Source organism: Lithobates pipiens, unplaced genomic scaffold, assembly GCF_037356315.1.
Source record: "Lithobates pipiens isolate NorthernLeopardFrog02 unplaced genomic scaffold, aLitPip1_a1.2 Scaffold_27, whole genome shotgun sequence".
Lineage (NCBI taxonomy): Eukaryota > Metazoa > Chordata > Amphibia > Anura > Ranidae > Lithobates > Lithobates pipiens.
This window is the reverse complement of record NW_027507788.1, coordinates 58,573,039-58,591,307: the sequence shown is the minus strand read 5'-3', so window position 1 is coordinate 58,591,307 and position 18,269 is coordinate 58,573,039. Positions and strand designations below refer to the sequence as shown.

General features: G+C 41.2%; 1 protein-coding gene across 1 annotated transcript; it reads left to right on the top strand.

Annotated features, from left to right (window-relative positions):
* The first annotated feature begins 745 nt into the window (after positions 1–745).
* LOC143933877 (uncharacterized) lies at positions 746–16,673 on the top strand. Its single transcript, XM_077456972.1, has 4 exons — positions 746–825; positions 1,835–1,898; positions 8,596–8,725; positions 15,846–16,673. Exons 2-4 carry the CDS (start codon positions 1,859–1,861, stop codon positions 16,435–16,437), a joined length of 762 nt encoding a protein of 253 aa, XP_077313098.1. The 5' UTR covers positions 746–825; positions 1,835–1,858; the 3' UTR covers positions 16,438–16,673.
* Positions 16,674–18,269: the final 1,596 nt, after the last annotated feature.

The window sequence follows — 18,269 nt, the reverse complement described above, 5'->3', positions numbered from 1 at the left end:
TTAAGGAAAAAAACTTACATTTAAGTGCCTATCAATGCAGCCTTATCAGTGTCCATCTGCAGCCTTGTCAGTGTCATTTGCAGCCTTGTCATGCAGCCTTGTCAGTGTCATTTGCAGCCTTGTCATGCAGCCTTGTCAGTGTCATTTGCAGCTTTGCCATTTAAAACGCCGCTGAGATACAGAGCCAGATGTCCTGCTTTCGGCTACCTTCGGCAGTTCCCGACGGCTTTCGGCCGTTCTCGGTAGCTTTCGACAGCTCTCGGCCGGTCTCGCCAGCTTTTGGCCACCGAGATCGGCCGAAAGCAGCCGAGAATGTCCGAAAGCCGCCCACCGGCTCACAGCCGGTGGGGGATTGGCATATAACATGCACCCACAATTTTCCCCTGATTTTAGGGGGAAAAAAGTGCATGTTATACGCCAATAAATACGGTATATGCAAATTAAAGCCTTATCTGTCAAATTAAAGCCCTATCTTTCCCCAAAAGTCTATTTATAATTATATGTTTATTGTAGACTACAAACACTAAGGCATAGGAATAGGAACAGGGACATCTCTAAAAAGAAAAAGTCTGAAACTCAGAGGATTAAGCAAGAAAAATATTCTGAGATTCAATTGGGTAAAACAACATAATTGGCACAATTTCAAATACCAGGTGGAACAGATTTTACAAAGGTCTCTCATCTATACTCATGACCTTTGTATAACACATGTCCTTGTTATCTGGTTGGTGTTGTGCCCATTAAAGGGAGGTTGTAATGATACTGTATATATAGCAGCTGGGGAATAAACCCAGTCCACAGAGGGACCTGAAACTTTAATGAAATGTAAGTACCGTAATTGAAAAGTGATATACTTTATTGGAAAAATAGAGACATTTAAAATAGAATTTAGAGTTAGTTAATAACTAGTTAAAGTGTATAAAGAGACAATATTTTTTTGGTATTGAATACAGTAGAAACGGGATAAACTTCAGTTTTTTTTTGCTGTCTGTGCATTGTTGCAGAGTTTTTCTTTCACTTCCTTCCTGGAGATGCAACAGGTAGTTAAAGGACATTTCCCATAGTGAGGGGAATTTTCACCTAGTTGTCATTGGTACAAGTATCCCATTTTGAATATTTACTCTCAACTATTGTTCTTGTGAGAATTCTAACATTTTGAATTTCTTGTCACCCTTGGTGACAATGATCACAAGTACAAGTAGAAGCGGGTGAATCTCCTCAAAGCAAAAAATCGGGTTATAACACTTCAACATTCAATCCACAATTTAAAAAAGCTTTGCCTTTACATCCATTTTAAGTGACTGCTATATATTAGGTACAACTTTATATAGATAGGTATACCATTAGGTATAACTATATCATTTTCACCTATTGTTTTTGAAAATATAATTTGCTAAACATTTGACATACTTTTCAGAAAGTAGTATTTGTAGGTAATTTAGGCATTTCAGTAAAGAATTTATAGACTGATAAAAGAAAACTGAAAGGAAACAATAAAAGTACAAACACATTATATATTTTTTAAATGCATAAAGAGTAGAGTAAAAAAAAGAAGATAAATGTTTATTTAACCTTAATTAAACACACCATTGTAGAAAGAACAAGGATATGTATAGTTGGGTATCTGATCGTAATCAATCAATCGGGGATTATTTGTTGATTTAGGCCAGCCATACACAGTGCAAATTTATTTCCTGCATCCCGTGGTTTGCACGATTCCCCCACCAACACAGACAGTAGTAGAAGTAATTACTGAATTGAAAGATGAACATTTACATATGTTTTAAAGTAATATTTTCTTTAAAGTCAAGTAAACTTGTCCCTGTTGTTGCAGATTGATTGAAGTTTTGGTGCAATCATGAAGGTGCTGCTTCTTGCTCTGGCTCTGCTCTTCACAGGTACAGTGACTCCTTTGTGTATATTTTCATGAATTATATTCTGAATAAATCTGAGCTTTGTTTGCCATTACATTTTATTTTTTTATAGTAAATAGGCCACAAAGTTGCTGTGCCCCCTGGGGTAATACCTGTTGAAATTTGCAAAATGCTTGTGAATAAAACTAAACCTATCCTCTGCTTAATTCTTTACCGCCTTTCTCAATACACAATATCTAAGCTGGAATTTAAAAGCGTGGAATACTTTCTGTGCATCAATTCACTCAAACCATCTCAGTTTCACCTGGCTTTGGGCAGTGCCCATGTGGGGACAGAGAGTTGTGTACACTCATGCCCTTGCAGGCTGCCAGAAGCATGTGCTGAAACCCAGGTATGGCATTAAGGTGGCACTCTCTGTAATGAGCAACACTTCTCCACGCAGGCAGTGGTTCAACTCTGTCAATTTGTATATACTGTACACTATGAATACCAGTTCCTCCATACACTTCTCCCTCCATGCATGTCTGAGCCAGTGTTATGTGATGTGCACTGGACTCCACCAGTCCAGTTACCTGTCACCTCATCCCAGTGACACTGATGAGTACATTTAACTCTTAATTAACTTGAATGCCAGGAAACTTGACTTGTACATAACCCGTGCTTGCTATTACCCCAAGGTCTCACTCATTAGTCATAAGCCCTGGTGGGCATGGTGAAATGCATCCAAGAAGAGTGGCTTAAGAGGAGCTCCAGGCTGGTGCTGTTCACATTCTTCTCCACCTGCTGAACTAGTGCTGTGCGATGTCTCTCATGCCTTCATGGTTCACTGCTTTCTGGATCAAGCACAAGACAGCCTGCACCCTTACACTAGTGTGAGACATCGGATTCTTTACACGCATTGCACCAAGCAGCACTATAATAGGTTACAAGCAGGGCTCAAGTCCTGCGGGAACGCATGGGAACGGAGTTCCTGTACTTTCTCCACAACAGGAACTCAGTTCCGTTAGCAGCCGTGTCCTGTAAGACTTTGAAGTATGCGAGCTGTGTGGCAGGTGCTACACCAGGAGCCACCGACACAGCTCACAATAGTAAATGCCGCACACCTGACCATTCAGGCATTGCCAGTAGGGGGCCCCATGACAACTTCTGCTTCGATCTACCTGTCAATCACAGCTAGCTGACGGGTAGATCAGGTCCCTGCTGCTAAGAGATTGTATTTAGTCAGACCTCTCGTGATGCGCTCCTCCCCGCCGGTCCCTCCTGATTTTCTATCTCCTCATCTCCCCCCCCCCCCCACTCTCCTGCATACTTGCTCTGTGTGTCCCGCTGAATCCCCCCCTCCTCTATCTTCAGTGCCATATGATGAGAGAACCCAGAGGAGGAGCCCAGCTATTCTGCTTACAGGAAATGCAGGGAGAGAGGTGAGCTGAGGGAGGAACATCAGTTTGGGGTGGTAAGCTGAGCACAATACCTGGCAAAGTTTAATGCCAGGAGGGAAGTTTATGTGGAAATATGTGAAGGGTTGGAATAGCAGGGAGTGTGTGTTGGAGCCCTGCAGAGTTTGCAGCCCCCCAAGCTAACATACATCTCCTAAGCATCACTATCTCCCCAAGCATTCTGTCCAGATAATGTGCAGTTAATTTATGACCTTTCCGTTTAACCCTGTGTTATCCAAACTCTGTTCAATGAAAAGTGTACACTCACCACATAAACACTCTATATACAAAATAATCCCCAATAAAGATCAGAACATGATGTTCACATTTGCATGGAAGCACAATTGAATGAATGCTGATTATTCAGAGAATTACCGTATCTGTTTATTGAGGATTATTTTTTTATGTACTAACAGTTAAGCTTCATACACACAATACGAAAACTGGATGAAAAATACCACTTTTGAAGCATTCGTGCATATGAGCGTATCTTTTTATTTTTTTTGGTGGGAGAGTGGATCTTGGGTGGGAGTTCCCACACTTTTTTCCCCAGGACTTGACTCCTGGTTACAAAGTTTTAAAGGGAACCATTGCTAGGTGTGCAATATAGGCCATTGGAATCCACTACTGCAAAATGCTGGAGAATCACTAAAGCTGGAGTGACCCCAAACATTTTTTTACTATGGGGTCATTTGATTTGATTTGTAGATCCCCTCATCTGCCACAAATTACTTCTTTCATTACTTGCTTTTTAGAGTTCATGAATAAAAACAAATGAGTGCTGACTTTTCTACTACTGCAGTGACAATTACAATTTCTCCTGAAATAATTTCATGAACTGGCTAAACAAATTTCTCAGTATCATCCAAAATGTTTGGTATCCATATAAACACCTGCTGTCTAGGATGCTTTAAAGTGGAACCCAGACAACGTTTTTCTAGCTTTCATTGCTACCTGTTACCCCGTTTGAGAGATTCACAAATAGAATGCAAATCTAAATTTTACAGATGTCACCTGAACAGGAGTAGAAGAAAATAACCCAATGGAGACACCTTATCTGGTGACAGCTGTCAAAGATGTGATTTCCTTTCACTTTGGAGAGAAGTCCTTGCTCTTTCTGTTGCATCTCTGAGACAATGGGGTGGATTTACTAAAGGAAAATAGACTGTGCACTCTGCAAGTGCAGTTGCTCCAGAGCTTATATGATTATAATAAATGAGGCAAGGCTTCACTTTGCAAAAAGTACCCAATCACATGCAAAGAAAACAAAAAAAAATTTTTTTTTTCTTACACATGATTGGGTGGTGGAAGTCAGCAAAGGTTTTGCTTATTTACTAAGCTCTGGAACAACTGCTCTTGTAGAGTGCAACTGCACTTTACAAAGTGCACAGTATGTTTGTTTTTAGTAAATCAACCCTAATGCATCTCCAGCACTCTCCCCAGTAAGGACACGGACAGAGCAAACACCTGACATGGTTTTAACCTTTTTCAATGCTACCCAAAATTGGAAGAATGTTTCATGTATCTGTATAAAATAGCTTCATATATAACAAGTAAAGTATTTGTTTATAGTTCCCAATTTCGGTGCTGCTTATTTTTTAGAGTCTGCTATATTACAGGCTTCTCAATCAGGGCAGCTGGGGTCCCTAATAGCTGACATTTGTATTCTTCTTTGTGGGATCTCTGCTTTCCCCCCCACTAGCTGTCTAATAAATAAGCACCCCACATTTGACACTCCTAGTTATGTCACCCCCACATCGTGAAAGCATCTTAAAATCCTTCAGAGCAGGTGATTAAAAGATTTTAAATAAGACAAAATGTGATAAAATTGGGAAAAAAAGTGATACTTATAAAACACTGTCCATTAATTTTAATGGTGGGACTTTCAAATCCGTTTGACATTTCTAAGAAGTTGAGAAATTCTAGATTCTGCATTATATGATTCTGGCACAAAGCATTTCTTATAAAATGTATTTCAAAATAAATGCAATTTCTCAAGCTTCTCCATGGATCCCCTGGATATCAGGCATGGCCCCTGCCTTCCCACTATCCAAGGGGATCAAGGATTCTACTATATACTCTATTATATTGAACTCTCTTTTTTTATGCCTTTTTTTATGCCTTATTGAATACAATAGCCCAATAAAAGTCTTGGCGAGTCTTGCTACTGCAATATCTATATATTCTTCATGGGTTTACTATGCTATTAAGTTGCATATTTGTCAAGTGTTAGGCCAAGGTTGGAGACATTCCCAGTTTCTCCTGAGTACTCTTAATTATAATTCTGCATTGTTTTATTGCTCTTGTACCAAACATAAGTTTACTGTATATACAGCCAAACTCTGTTTATCTGCTTTGGATACAGTAGGGAAGAATCAGAACTCCTGGCAGCTTAATATTGCTGTTTGTGTAGATTCACCTTTTCTATTGTCATCAAGATAAAAAAATTATGGGAAATCCAACATTTTAGAGTTAGCACAGGAACAAGTGGTGATAGTCAAGCTCCAATTGGGGAAAACTGTTCCAGTGACAGTTGTCCTAAAGGATAACTCCTAAATTTGAATATATGTCCTTTCATTTCTTGTTGCATCACTGGAACATGAATAGAAGGGACATTTTTCTAAAAGGATTATATACAGCAAAAAATAAACTGACAGCAGTTTTAACCTACTACTACTACTACTACTACTACTACTACTACTACTACTACTACTACTGTTGTCTATAAAGACCCCCTGTAAATAAAGTATTACTCTTAAAGCGGAACTAAACTTTCTCAAACAACATTAACTATTTTTAATCTTTATGCTACTAGCATTAGTAAATAGATAGAAAAGTATAAAATATTTATTTCTTTTTAGCATTTCTTTAGTTGCTTCCTGGTTTCTGGTCTGGGCCAAAATGATGTCATACATCCCAGAAGTCTTCATATGCATTTTTTTTCTTTTATCTGGATGAAGGGATAAGAGATTTTCTCAGCTAAGCTGAGCTATAGGCAGGTGGATTTAAGCAAATGCTACATGAATCATCTGCCCATACCCAAGATGGCTGAAATGCTAGGGAGCTGTTTTTAAAAGTGATTTCTCAACAAAATAAAGAATAGAGACAAGGATGGATGGGTGAATTTACTTTTAATATTAAAAGATTATTTAAATACTGTTTTCAGTTTGCAGTGCTCAGATACAATTTCTGCTTTAAAGAAAGCATGAGCTTTGCTTGTAGATGGTAAAGTAACAATCTGCCCCATTACTCAGCCACACATACTTAACTTTCCTTCTCTACCCCACTTCTCCAATAAGCTGCTATGAGTGAAGAAAATACAGATACCCCCAGGTATAGAGGTGTATGCGAGTCACTTCATAGGACAATGCTAGGCCGATCACCAAGCACGAGCAATGTCACATGGTCGGAGTTCATAGCACTGTGTAGGCTTTGGCTGAGCTTTCACAGTTGGCTTGCTCCCAGCAACTGAAGAGAGAACAGGAGTGAAGGGAAAGTGAGTATGTGTCTATATGGGCCATGTAACAGTACGATGCAAAAATATTTGTTTTGAAGGAAAGTATCACTGCAATACAGTGATTATACTTTCATTTGCAAACTATATTTAGATGGAAGAAACATATAGAGAAATATTATTGTATTAAAAGGTAATTTCATTTAGGGAAAGACACTGATGTATTTAAAACCCAATTGAATTATCATTTTAAATCAGCTAAAAAAATCAGGTACATCAAAACAAAAGGTATACACTGTTTACAAGTTGGGGGCAGTAAAATATGTGGTTGAGATTTGTTTTTATTATCCCCTAACAAGGCAAAGGCAGCCAGATGGAGGTGTACCCATGCAAAAATTAAACCCCCATCATGTTTGGCAGGCAGTACTACCCTCAAACACACCCAAGTGAAAGGGACTGCACTGCAACCACCCTGCAACCACATGCAATGCACACGGTTGTGATGTGTGGTGTGGGCTTTATGGGGTTAAAAAAGGTACTGATTAGGTGACATATTGGGGTTGACTTGCTAAAGGCAAATGGACTGTGCACTTTGCAGTTGCTCCAAAGCTTAGTAAATGAGGTGAAGCTTCACTTTGCAAAGCGTACCCGATTACATGCCAGGAAAAAACATTTTTTTGCTTGCACATGATTAGATGATGGAAGTTAGCAGAGCTTTTGCTCATTTACTAAACTCTGCAGCAACTTTTTTGCCTTTAGCAAATCAACCCCATTGCCTCCTTACTGCTTGTCAAATGCCTCTGAAAAGCAATCTAACATGGATTGCTTTTCAGAGGGGCAGTGGGTCTGCCCTGTTTGTAAAAGTAGACTTACAGGGTGTTTTCTTTAGAAAGTAGCCAAAGCAGAAAAGCTTGTCCCCTGCCAGTATGATGAAGTGTGGGAACTTTGCACATTGTGGAGAAGCACTGATTTCTTTGCAGAGCACTGACATGCCACCCCCTCCCCCCACTGAATCTGAGGCCAGAGTTCTCCAATTAGCAGGGGACTGCAGACATGGGGGCATGTCAGACATCTACAGTGAGACCACTGCTTACCCACAATAAACACAATCCCATTCTGCAATTACTACTATTCAGACTACATTCTGAAGAAAACCGAAGAAACCATTGAGCACCTTTTGTTTCGTGTACCTGAAATATATTTAACTAAATTTAAACTGAAAGTTTAATTGGGCATTAAAAAAGCCAGTGGTCAATTTAGTCCATTAATATAATAAAATTTCTCTGCATGCCTTTGCTATAGGTAACTTTTAGCACCCGGTCACACCTGTGCGACTTGTCATGCGACCTGCAGAAGTCGCACTGATTTTGAAAGTAGCCCCTGCACTACTTTTTGCAAGTTCAGGTGCGACCTGCATAGACATCTGTGCATTCAAGTGGAAGTAGCATGATTTAAATGTCTAGATCGGTCTGACCGAGGGGCTTATTATAATAATATTTCTCTATATGCCTCTGCTTTAGGTGAAATTACTTTTAATATATTAATATTTCTCTATATGCCTGTGACAGTTATCATTCACAGCATTCCATGAATCTAAATATTTGGGGAAAATTTAATTCTACTGGACCTAAAACACAGGTTCAAAAATATTCTCACTAGAGTTAAAATATTACATACCAGTGTGTGATTTATCTCACAAGCGTCCCTTCAAAATTGAAAAAAAAATAAATAAATAAGGTTTTCATAGGACTGGCCCTTTTGTTTATTGTGCTTATAATGTAAAAATCCATAGTTTTATACAAACACTTACAATATCGTCTTGTTTTTTCAGGGGCACATGGAAAATATTTCTGGCAACAAGATAAACCACATGAATCCAACCTATGGAGAGTTCTAGAAAATGGTATTGCAATTGCAGCAGATGCATTAAAAAATCTGGAATATTCGGAGATAGCAGAAAGGTAAGAAATTGCAAACATATATGTATTACATATTGCTGCTTGATATTGCATAGTAAAAAAAAATAGTGTTCTTCCAATAGCAAGATTACCTTTAGCAAAAAAGACCTAAATTATACTGTATATAAAATTGGAGTTCATACACTTTTTTACATTAGTTATGCAGGTAAGTGTTTATGTATTCTTGTTCACAATTACCTCTAGAACAGGGGTCTCAAACTGGCGGCCCTCCAGCTGTTGCAAAACTGCAAGTCCCATCATGCCTCTGCCTGTGGGAATCATGCTTGTAACTGTCAGCCTTGCAATGCCTCATGGGACTTGTAGTTTTGCAACAGCTGGAGGGCCGCCAGTTTGAGACCCCTGCTCTAGAAGGTCATGTCTTACCTAAGTCTAGTTGTCTTCCCCTCCTTTCCCTAACTTTTGAAAAAAATATGTTTGCATATTGTATTTTTTCGTGGGTTCTCTGCCAGGTCAAGTGACATCACTGCCCCCCTGCTTCTTTTCTTCTACTGGCATTAAGACGTTTCTAAATACTGCAGAGAATAGGGGAAACCTCTTCAGCATTCTGTGAGCCCAGAGCAGATTTATCATGTACCCCCAGTGGTGGGTCCTTGACAATCTGGGCTCACAGACAGTGGGTTGAATGACATTGGGTTGTTTTCAACATGGAAGAGGACCACTGTTGGCCAACTGGAGCGGTGTAATTGAATAGAACAGTGATAGAGAGGGAGTGAGTAATGCAGCAAATCCATTTTTTTTCTCTAATAAATGCTGGGAAATTCTTTTAAAATGTTATTTAAATTAGAAATTTGAAGGCTTTAAAAAGGGGCAGTCAACCCAGAAAAAATACCCCAACCAAAACATGCTCTTTTTGTTATAGTTACTGGCTCTGATTCTGCCCACCCAGGCATATTGGGTGTTCCCAATAGATTTATTCCTACTAGTGATGGATGAACTTCCGACGGGATGTTTCGCGAACGTGGACCGCAAATGCGGCCGATAGTTCGCGAACCGTAATGTTCGCGGCGAGCCCCATTGACTTCAATGGGAGGCGAACTTTGCAAACCTACAGGTCAAATTTGCAGCCACAAAATAATTACTAGCTGTGCAAACATAGTCCCACCACATGGCCAATGACATAACACATGTATGAGGTGAATCTGGGATCGACAACTACAAGCATTCTTTTTTTATATGTGAAATTGTTGTGACAATTCAGGACTGTGGAGCGCATGAAGGCAATGGAGGAGAGGGAAGGTCAGGGTAGGCAAAGAAGAGGGTGCAGGAGATGATCACCAGCAGCGTGACATACAGCAATGACACCTGCACCATGATAGAGTGATCTGACACCAGCACCGTGATAGAGAACACTGACATCAGCAGCGTGACATACAGCAATGACACCTGCACCGTGATAGAGTGATCTGACACCAGCACCGTGATAGAGAGCACGGACATCAGCAGCGTGACATAAAGCACTCACACCAGCACCGTGATATACAGCACTGACATCAGCAGCGTGACATACAGCAATAACACCAGCACCGTGATAGAGAGCACTGACATCAGCAGCGTGACATAAAGCACTCACACCAGCACCGTGATATACAGCACTGACACCAGCACCGTGATATACAGCACTGACATCAGCAGCGTGACATACAGCAATGACACCTGCACCGTGATAGAGTGAGCTGACACCAGCACTGTGACATAAAGCACTGACACCTGCACCGTGATATACAGCACTGACACCAGCACCGTGATATACAGCACTGACACCAGCACCGTGATATACAGCACTGACACCTGCACCGTAAGCAGCCCCAGGAGGAAGTCAGCATAGCACAGGGATGGTGGGAGCCCCTCATAATAAGCAGCCCCAGGAGGATGTCAGCATAGCACAGGGATGGTGGGAGCCCCTCATAATAAGCAGCCCCAGGAGGAAGTCAGCACAGCACAGGGATGGTGGGAGCCCCTCATAATGAGCATAGCACAGGGATGGTGGGAGCCCCTCATAATATGCACAGCAGAGGTACAGCCCCAGGAGGAAGTCAGCACAGGGATGGTGGGAGCCCCTCATAATAAGCAGCCCCAGGAGGAAGTCAAGTATGTGCAAGTATTTTATACATGTATTACACAACTATATACTGCACACCAAATAGTACACCTATACCAGTCCTTAAGGACCTTTGTGGAACTAGTAGCTAGGGATTAGCAGACTGTACCTCAGTCCCTATACTGATAAAGGACTGCTGCAGCCGAAGGGCAGCAGTCAGCAGTAGTGCACCTCAACCCTATATATTGTGGACCTATACCAGTCCTTAAGGAATAGCAGACTGTACCTCACTCAACCCTATGTACTGTAGTACCCTATACCTTACCGGTCCTTATAAGGACCTTTGTGGAACTAGTAGGTTGTGAATGATTAGCAGACTGTACCTCAGTCCTTATACTGATAAAGGACTACTGCAGCAGAAGGGCAGCAGTCAAGTATAATATTCTTTCTATATTTGGAAGAAAGAATATTATACGTGTACAACCATATTACCATACCAGTCCTGAAAAGCAGCAGAAGGGCAGCAGTCATCAGTAGTGCACCTCAACCCTATATATTGTGGACCTATACCAGTCCTTAAGGAATAGCAGACTGTACCTCACTCAACCCTATGTACTGTAGTACCCTATACCTTACCAGTCCTTATAAGGACCTTTGTGGAACTATTAGGTTGTGAATGATTAGCAGACTGTACCTCAGTGCCTATACTGATAAAGGACTACTGCAGCAGAAGGGCAGCAGTCAGCAGTAGTGCACCTCAACTCTATATAAATTGTGGACCTATACCAGTCCTTAAGGAATAGCAGACTGTACCTCACTCAATCCTATGTACTGTAGTACCCTATACCTTACCAGTCCTTATAAGGACCTCTGTGGAACAAGTAGGTTGTGAATGATTAGCAGACTGTACCTCAGTCCCTATACTGATAAAGGACTGCTGCAGTATAGGGCAGCAGTCAGCAGTAGTGCACCTCAACTCTATATATTGTGGACCTATACCAGTCCTTAAGGAATAGCAGACTGTAACTCACTCAATCCTATGTACTGTAGTACCCTATACCTTACCAGTCCTTATAAGGACCTTTGTGGAACTAGTAGGTTGTGAATGATTAGCAGACTGTACCTCAGTCCTTATACTGATAAAGGACTACTGCAGCAGAAGGGCAGCAGTCAAGTATAATATTCTTTCTATATTTGGAAGAAAGAATATTATACGTGTACAACCATATTACCATACCAGTCCTGAAAAGAACCTTTGTGGACCTAATAGTAACAGCTACTGATTAAACTGGCTGTCCCTCACTGCCTCACACACAGCTTCCTGCCTGTCCCTATTTAAACTGACAAAACAGAGGCTGCTGGAACAATAACTTGAATAGCACTTTTGTGGACCTAATAGTAACAGCTAATGATTAAACTGACTGTCCCTGCAGCACACAGCGTCCTGTCCCTCTCTCTACACTGACAAAAGACAGGCTGCTGCAACAATCAGTAGCACAGCAGTGCCTCAAACCTATATCCTGAACTACACCTAACACCTATACCAGTCCCGAAAATAACTTTTGTGGACCAAATAGCTCCACACAGCAACCTCTCCCTATAGTGACAGAAGAAAGAATGTAAAATGGCCGCCGGATCGGGTCTATTTATAAGTTAAGGGGAATGTCCAAGTGTCCATGTGCTGTAATGTCTCAATTGGCTGTCCTGTACCCCATGATGGATGTGTCATCATAGGTCAAAGTTCTTTTACACAGTAAACACGGAAGTCCGGCGGGCGAACGACGGCAATAGTCTGCCGATCGGGCGGACGGCGAACAGCCAAAATTCGCCGCGAAACGACTGCCGGGCGAACGGTTGGGCCATCCCTAATTCCTACTCATTTTGTTGCATTATCCATAGTATAAAACAAATCCTGATGGGAAAGTGTATAGTAAGCATTCGGGACTGGTACTGAAATGACCAAGATAAACTTATTTGGTTCAGATGGTGTCAAGTGTGTGGGGCGGCAACCAGGTGAGGAGTACAAGTACAAGTGTGTCTTGCCCAAAGTCAAGCATGGTGATGGGATTGTCATTGTCTGGAGCTGCATGAGTGCTGCCGGCACTGGGGAGCTACAGTTCATTGAGGGAACCACGAATGCCTGAAACAGAGCATGACACCTTCCCTTCGGAGACTGGGTTGCAGGGCAGTATTCCAACATGATAATGACTGACCCCAAACACACCTCCAAGACAACCACTGCTTTGTTAAAGAAGCTGAGGGTAAAGGCGATGAACTGGCCAAGCATGTCTCCAGATCTAAACCCTATTGAGCATCTGTGGGGCATCCTCAAATGGAAGGTGGGGGAGCGCAAGGTCTTTAACATACACAAGCTCTGTCATGGAGGAATGGAAGAGGACTCCAGTGGCAACCTGTGAAGCTCTGGTGAACTCCATGCCTAAGAGGGTTAAGGCAGTGCTGGAAAATAATGGTGGCCACACAAACTATTGACACTTTGGGCCCAATTTGGACATTTTCACTCACTTTTGTTGCCAGTGATTTAGACATTAATGGCTTTGTGTTGAGTTATTTTGAGGGGACAGCAAATTTACAATGTTATACAAGATGTACACTCGCTACTTTACATTGTAGCAAAGTGTCATTTCTTCAGTGTTGTCATATGAAAAGATATAATAAAATATTTACATAATCTGAGGGATGTACTCACTTTTGTGAGATACTGTACTTTGAATGATAATGGTAAACAGGACAAATAGAAACGGGGCACAAACAGCAATAAAAGCTGACAAGTGTTCTTATCCCTCTACATTCTAACTAAAGCTAAAAAAAAAAGTTTTTCCTTTAGTTATCCTATAAGACCCTCATTTTTTCAAGAAGATCGTCTCCCCCATTTGCCAAATACTCAAAAGCAAGCTTTCTGTAATGCACTTTTTAATAATACCAAAGATTAAAACACTTGCATGATTTAAGACTCCAGAATGCATATAGAACTTATCTAGTATAAAAACTTAATGTCTGCCTTGCCTTTAGTTCCATGTGTACTTTATATTGGACCTAGAAGAGACCGGGTCCCATGTGAAAAGATGGGAGTAGACCTAGCACATTTGGTGGCACAGCTTGTGGTGGATCACACACTGGGTAATCATAACCAAGTACATTGATAGAAAGCATTATATTTTTTCTACTGCTTATTCCTGAGTTAACTATATCTGGAGCAATGGAGAAAAATGAATCCCTGAGGATTAGGGCTGTCCATATAATTTCTAAGTGGCTGGCATTTTGATCTGCAGAAGTGCTTATTCTGGAACAATTTAACACTGGGTCCCAAAAAATAGGGTCAGAGGACCTCTGATGCCTAGAGAAGAGAGGTTTTAAGGATCTGGGTCTACAACCAGGTGCGGCTCTTGTTCTGGGTGGACGTCATATTACAGCCTCCCAGAACGACCGCTCTTGCACGCAGCGAGGCGATTGTGGCCACGCCTGTGTTGCTAGGACATGGCGCGAGCCCGATCTGTGTTAAGATTTGCGGCTGCTGCCAAACACAGCTGGTCACATGTAAACAAGGAGATGCTGGTAATCGGTGCTCCTCGCCTCACACTGACTGTGAGGAGAGGAGAGCCGATCAGTGGTAGACATTTGCGCCGTCAATAAATTTGTTTTGTTTCCTTCCATTTCGTATTAAAATTAATTTGTAATTCGTGTTTCCGAAATTCCATTCGGATTCATACGAAATACGAACTTTTCATAACAATAACGAAAGTTCGTTATGATAAATTTATCATTATGAGGGGCTCCCACCATCCCTTTACTGTGCTGACTTCCTGGCTTTTTAACTTTTAGTTTCGTAAACTTTTCGTAACAATAACGAAAGTTCGTTACGATTAAATTATCCAAAATTCGTAAACGAAATTTCGTATTTCATACAAAATTCGTATGCATAAAAATTAGTATTTCGGATCCTCACGAATGTACAAATTTCTGGAAATTGGTACGAATTTTCGATTCGTATGAAACTAATCGCACATGTCTAATCAGTGGCATCTCCTCACAGGGGACAGCTAGGTATGTAGTCAGGACACGGATCATCAGTGCCCTGATTACAATTAGTGCCCACCAGTGCAGGCAATGATTGCCCACCACTGCCAGCAATCAGGGTCAACCAGTGCCCACAATTGCCACTAATCTGTGCCCACAAGTGCCAGCAATCAGTGACCATTAGTGATGCCAGTCAGTGCTGGCTATCAGTGCTGCCCATCACTGTTGCCCATCAATGCCCATCAGTGCCACCTATCCATCCCGCCTATCTGTGCCCACCAGTGCTGCCTATCTGTGACCACCAGTGCCAACTATCTGTGCCCACCAGTGCCGCCTATCAGTGCTCATCAGTGCCACATATCAGTGCCACCTATCAGTGCCCATAAGTGCGGCATATTCGTGCTTCTTCATCCGTGCCTAATCAGTGGCCATAAGTGCCGCCTCATCAGTGCCCATCGGTGCCGCCTTATCAGTGCCCATTAGTGAAGGAGAAAAATTACTTATTTACTAAATTTACTGACAGAAACTAAGAAAAACTTAAATTTTTTTCAAAATATTTGGTCTTTTTTTTAAGGAAAAAATAAAAAACCCAGGAGTGATTAAATACCACGAAAAAAGAAAGCTCTATTTGTGTGAAGAAAATGATAACAATTTCACATGGTTACAGTATAGCATGACCGCACAATTGTCATTCAAAGTGTGACAGCGCTGAAAGCTTAAAAATGGCCTGGATAGGAAGGGGCTATTGAGGTGGTTAAGAAGGTTGGGAATTAAGTGATTATTGGTGTATTTAAAACTGAACTTATACAACCATGTTGGGAAAAAATTTCTGCATATAACTGATGAAAACCTATTGATTGGTTGCATGATTATGTATTTACACTCATGGTGGTAAAGAATATATTGGGAGCGCCGCACTGTATTAAAATATCTATCTATCTATCTATCTATCTATCTATCTATCTATCTATCTATCTATCTATCTATCTATCTATCTATATGTAACTTGTTTCATTTTTCTTTGAACAGATTTAAGCTTAAAGAGAAGTTGGAAGCTGCAAAAGATAATGCAGAACATGCAGAGAAGGTGCTTGAAGACTATTTTCATGAAGTCTGGAAGAATTATGATGAAAAGTTGCATAAAGATCTCCCAGTCTTCAGGGAAAAAGTTCTCCCTCTTTTGAATGAATTTGATAATAATTTAGAAGAAGTGGTCAAAAAAGCTGTAAAGCAGCTAGTGCCAGTTACATCAGAACTTGTATATGGGTTAGGAGGAGAAATGAAAAAGTTTTGGGTCAGTATTGAAAACACAGCTGAAAAAACCAGGGATGGAATTCGGGCTGAGATCGACACTTTACGTACCAAAGTCCAACCTTATGCTGAAGATGTCAAAGCAGAATATGAGAAGTACAAAGAGAGCATGGCGACTAACTGGCAAGGCAAAGCCAAACATATGAAGGAAGAGGTGGAAAAAGATCTGGAAGAACTAAGGGAAAAAATGAAACCTTATTTTGAAGAGCTTAAAAAACAGGTGGTCCCACACGCTGAGGATATGCAGAAGCATGTAGAGATTCTAATGAGAAAAATTCATGAATATTTTACCAGTAACAATGAAAACTAAGCACGTTGAAACCAGAAATCTTTCAACTATAGGTCTTTCTGATCCACTAAATTATGTATCTGGAGCCACAGCTCTTTCTTAACCATTGATTATATATTCTAAAATACATCCCATTTATTGATATCTATAGATATCTATGTATCTGTTCAATTTTGACAGTTTCATTGCACTTCCATATTTCATTGTAATGTCATATGGTCCCATATTAAATCCTCAACACTGCATGGAAACCAAAATGCGTCTTTTCCATTATTTACAATTTGTTTTTAGATAGGATTCAAATGCAAAGTAGACTCTTGAATGACTGTATATTCATTTTGCCTGAAATACACATGAAACATGAAAAGTTCCATAAGCAAGCCTGGCGGAAGGGCATAATGACTGGTATTTCCAGAAATGTGAGCCAATGGCAGTGGAAAATAAATGTCACATGGCAGAAAGGAAAATAATGACTCTTAGGCCCCTTTCACACTGGGGCGATTTGCAGGCGCTACAGCGCTAAAAATAGCTCCTGCAAAGCGCCCTGAAACAGCCGCTTCCACACTGTAGTGGTACGCTTGCAGGGCATTCAAAAAAGTTCTGCAAGCCGCATCTTTGGAGCGCTGTAGGAGAAAGTATGTAAAAATCTGTGTTTTTTTTTTTACATCTGTCTCTGAAATGTCCCATATCGACATCCTTTTGGTCTAAAAATCCTGAGATTATAGCTGCCCCACCTCTCCAGTACCTTCTCAGCCAATAGAAACATGTATGTGTATACTGTGTAATTGTATTTTGTGTGGCCCCATAATCTCTGATTGCCTGGGGGCCCCATAATCTCCTATTGCCCGATGGCCCCATGAGTTGTCAGTCCGCCCCTGTATTTACCGCTCCTAAAGCGCCCCTTCCCATAGAAAACAATGGGGCAGCGCTGCAAACCCGCCTGCAAAGTGCCGATGCAGCTGCACTTTGTGGGCGGTTTTAACCCTTTTTCGGGCACTAGCGGGGGTTAAAACTGCCCCGCTAGCGGCCGAATAGCGCTGCTAAAACGACAGTAAATCGCCACTAAATATATCGCCGCTTTACCGCCAGCGCCAGCATCGCCCCAGTGTGAAAGGAGCCTCAAGGCAAACAAAACATGAACTATAGTTTGGTGAATTGAGCCCATAGGATTCTGTGCAGGCTGGTTCAAAAGGGGGATTTACTAAAATTGGAGCAGCCAGAGACTGCAGCAGCTGTGCGTAGCAATCAATCAACTTTTCTTTTCAGTGTGTTCACTTAAGCTTTGAAAAAGAAAGACAGAAGCTGATTGGTTGCCATGAACCTCTGATCCAGATTCTGGCTGTTCCTTTTGAAAAAATCCCCTTAATATCTCCTCCTCAGATTGGTTGGTTGGAGGCATCTGCTGCCCTCACGGACATGAAGAGGTTGATTTTATAAAGGAAAATAGAGTGTAAACTCTGGGGCCAATTTGTTTTCAAAGCGAAAAGCCTATTTACCCTCAGTAATTCACCCTTACTGTCTAAAGTTATCCATAAAGTATATGCATACCTAATCACATTTAAAGCGCTTGTCACCCCCAAAACGTATTTTTCCTGATATGTGCCTGCTGTACCATGTACTTGTATGAGAAAGTATCCTGTTCTCTTTGTGTTCCTTCCTTTATGTGAAATTCCTGATGTTCCTACTAGTACCTTTTATGTTTTATTAAAAACTGACCACACTAAGCAGGAGAGCACTCCATGGTCAGTTCTCTAACTATGCTGGAAACTCTGTTTTCTCTCCTCCAATGATCAGACTTGCCCTGAGATGCCCCCACTGCACAGCCATTCACTAACAATCTCAGTGTGCTGCTC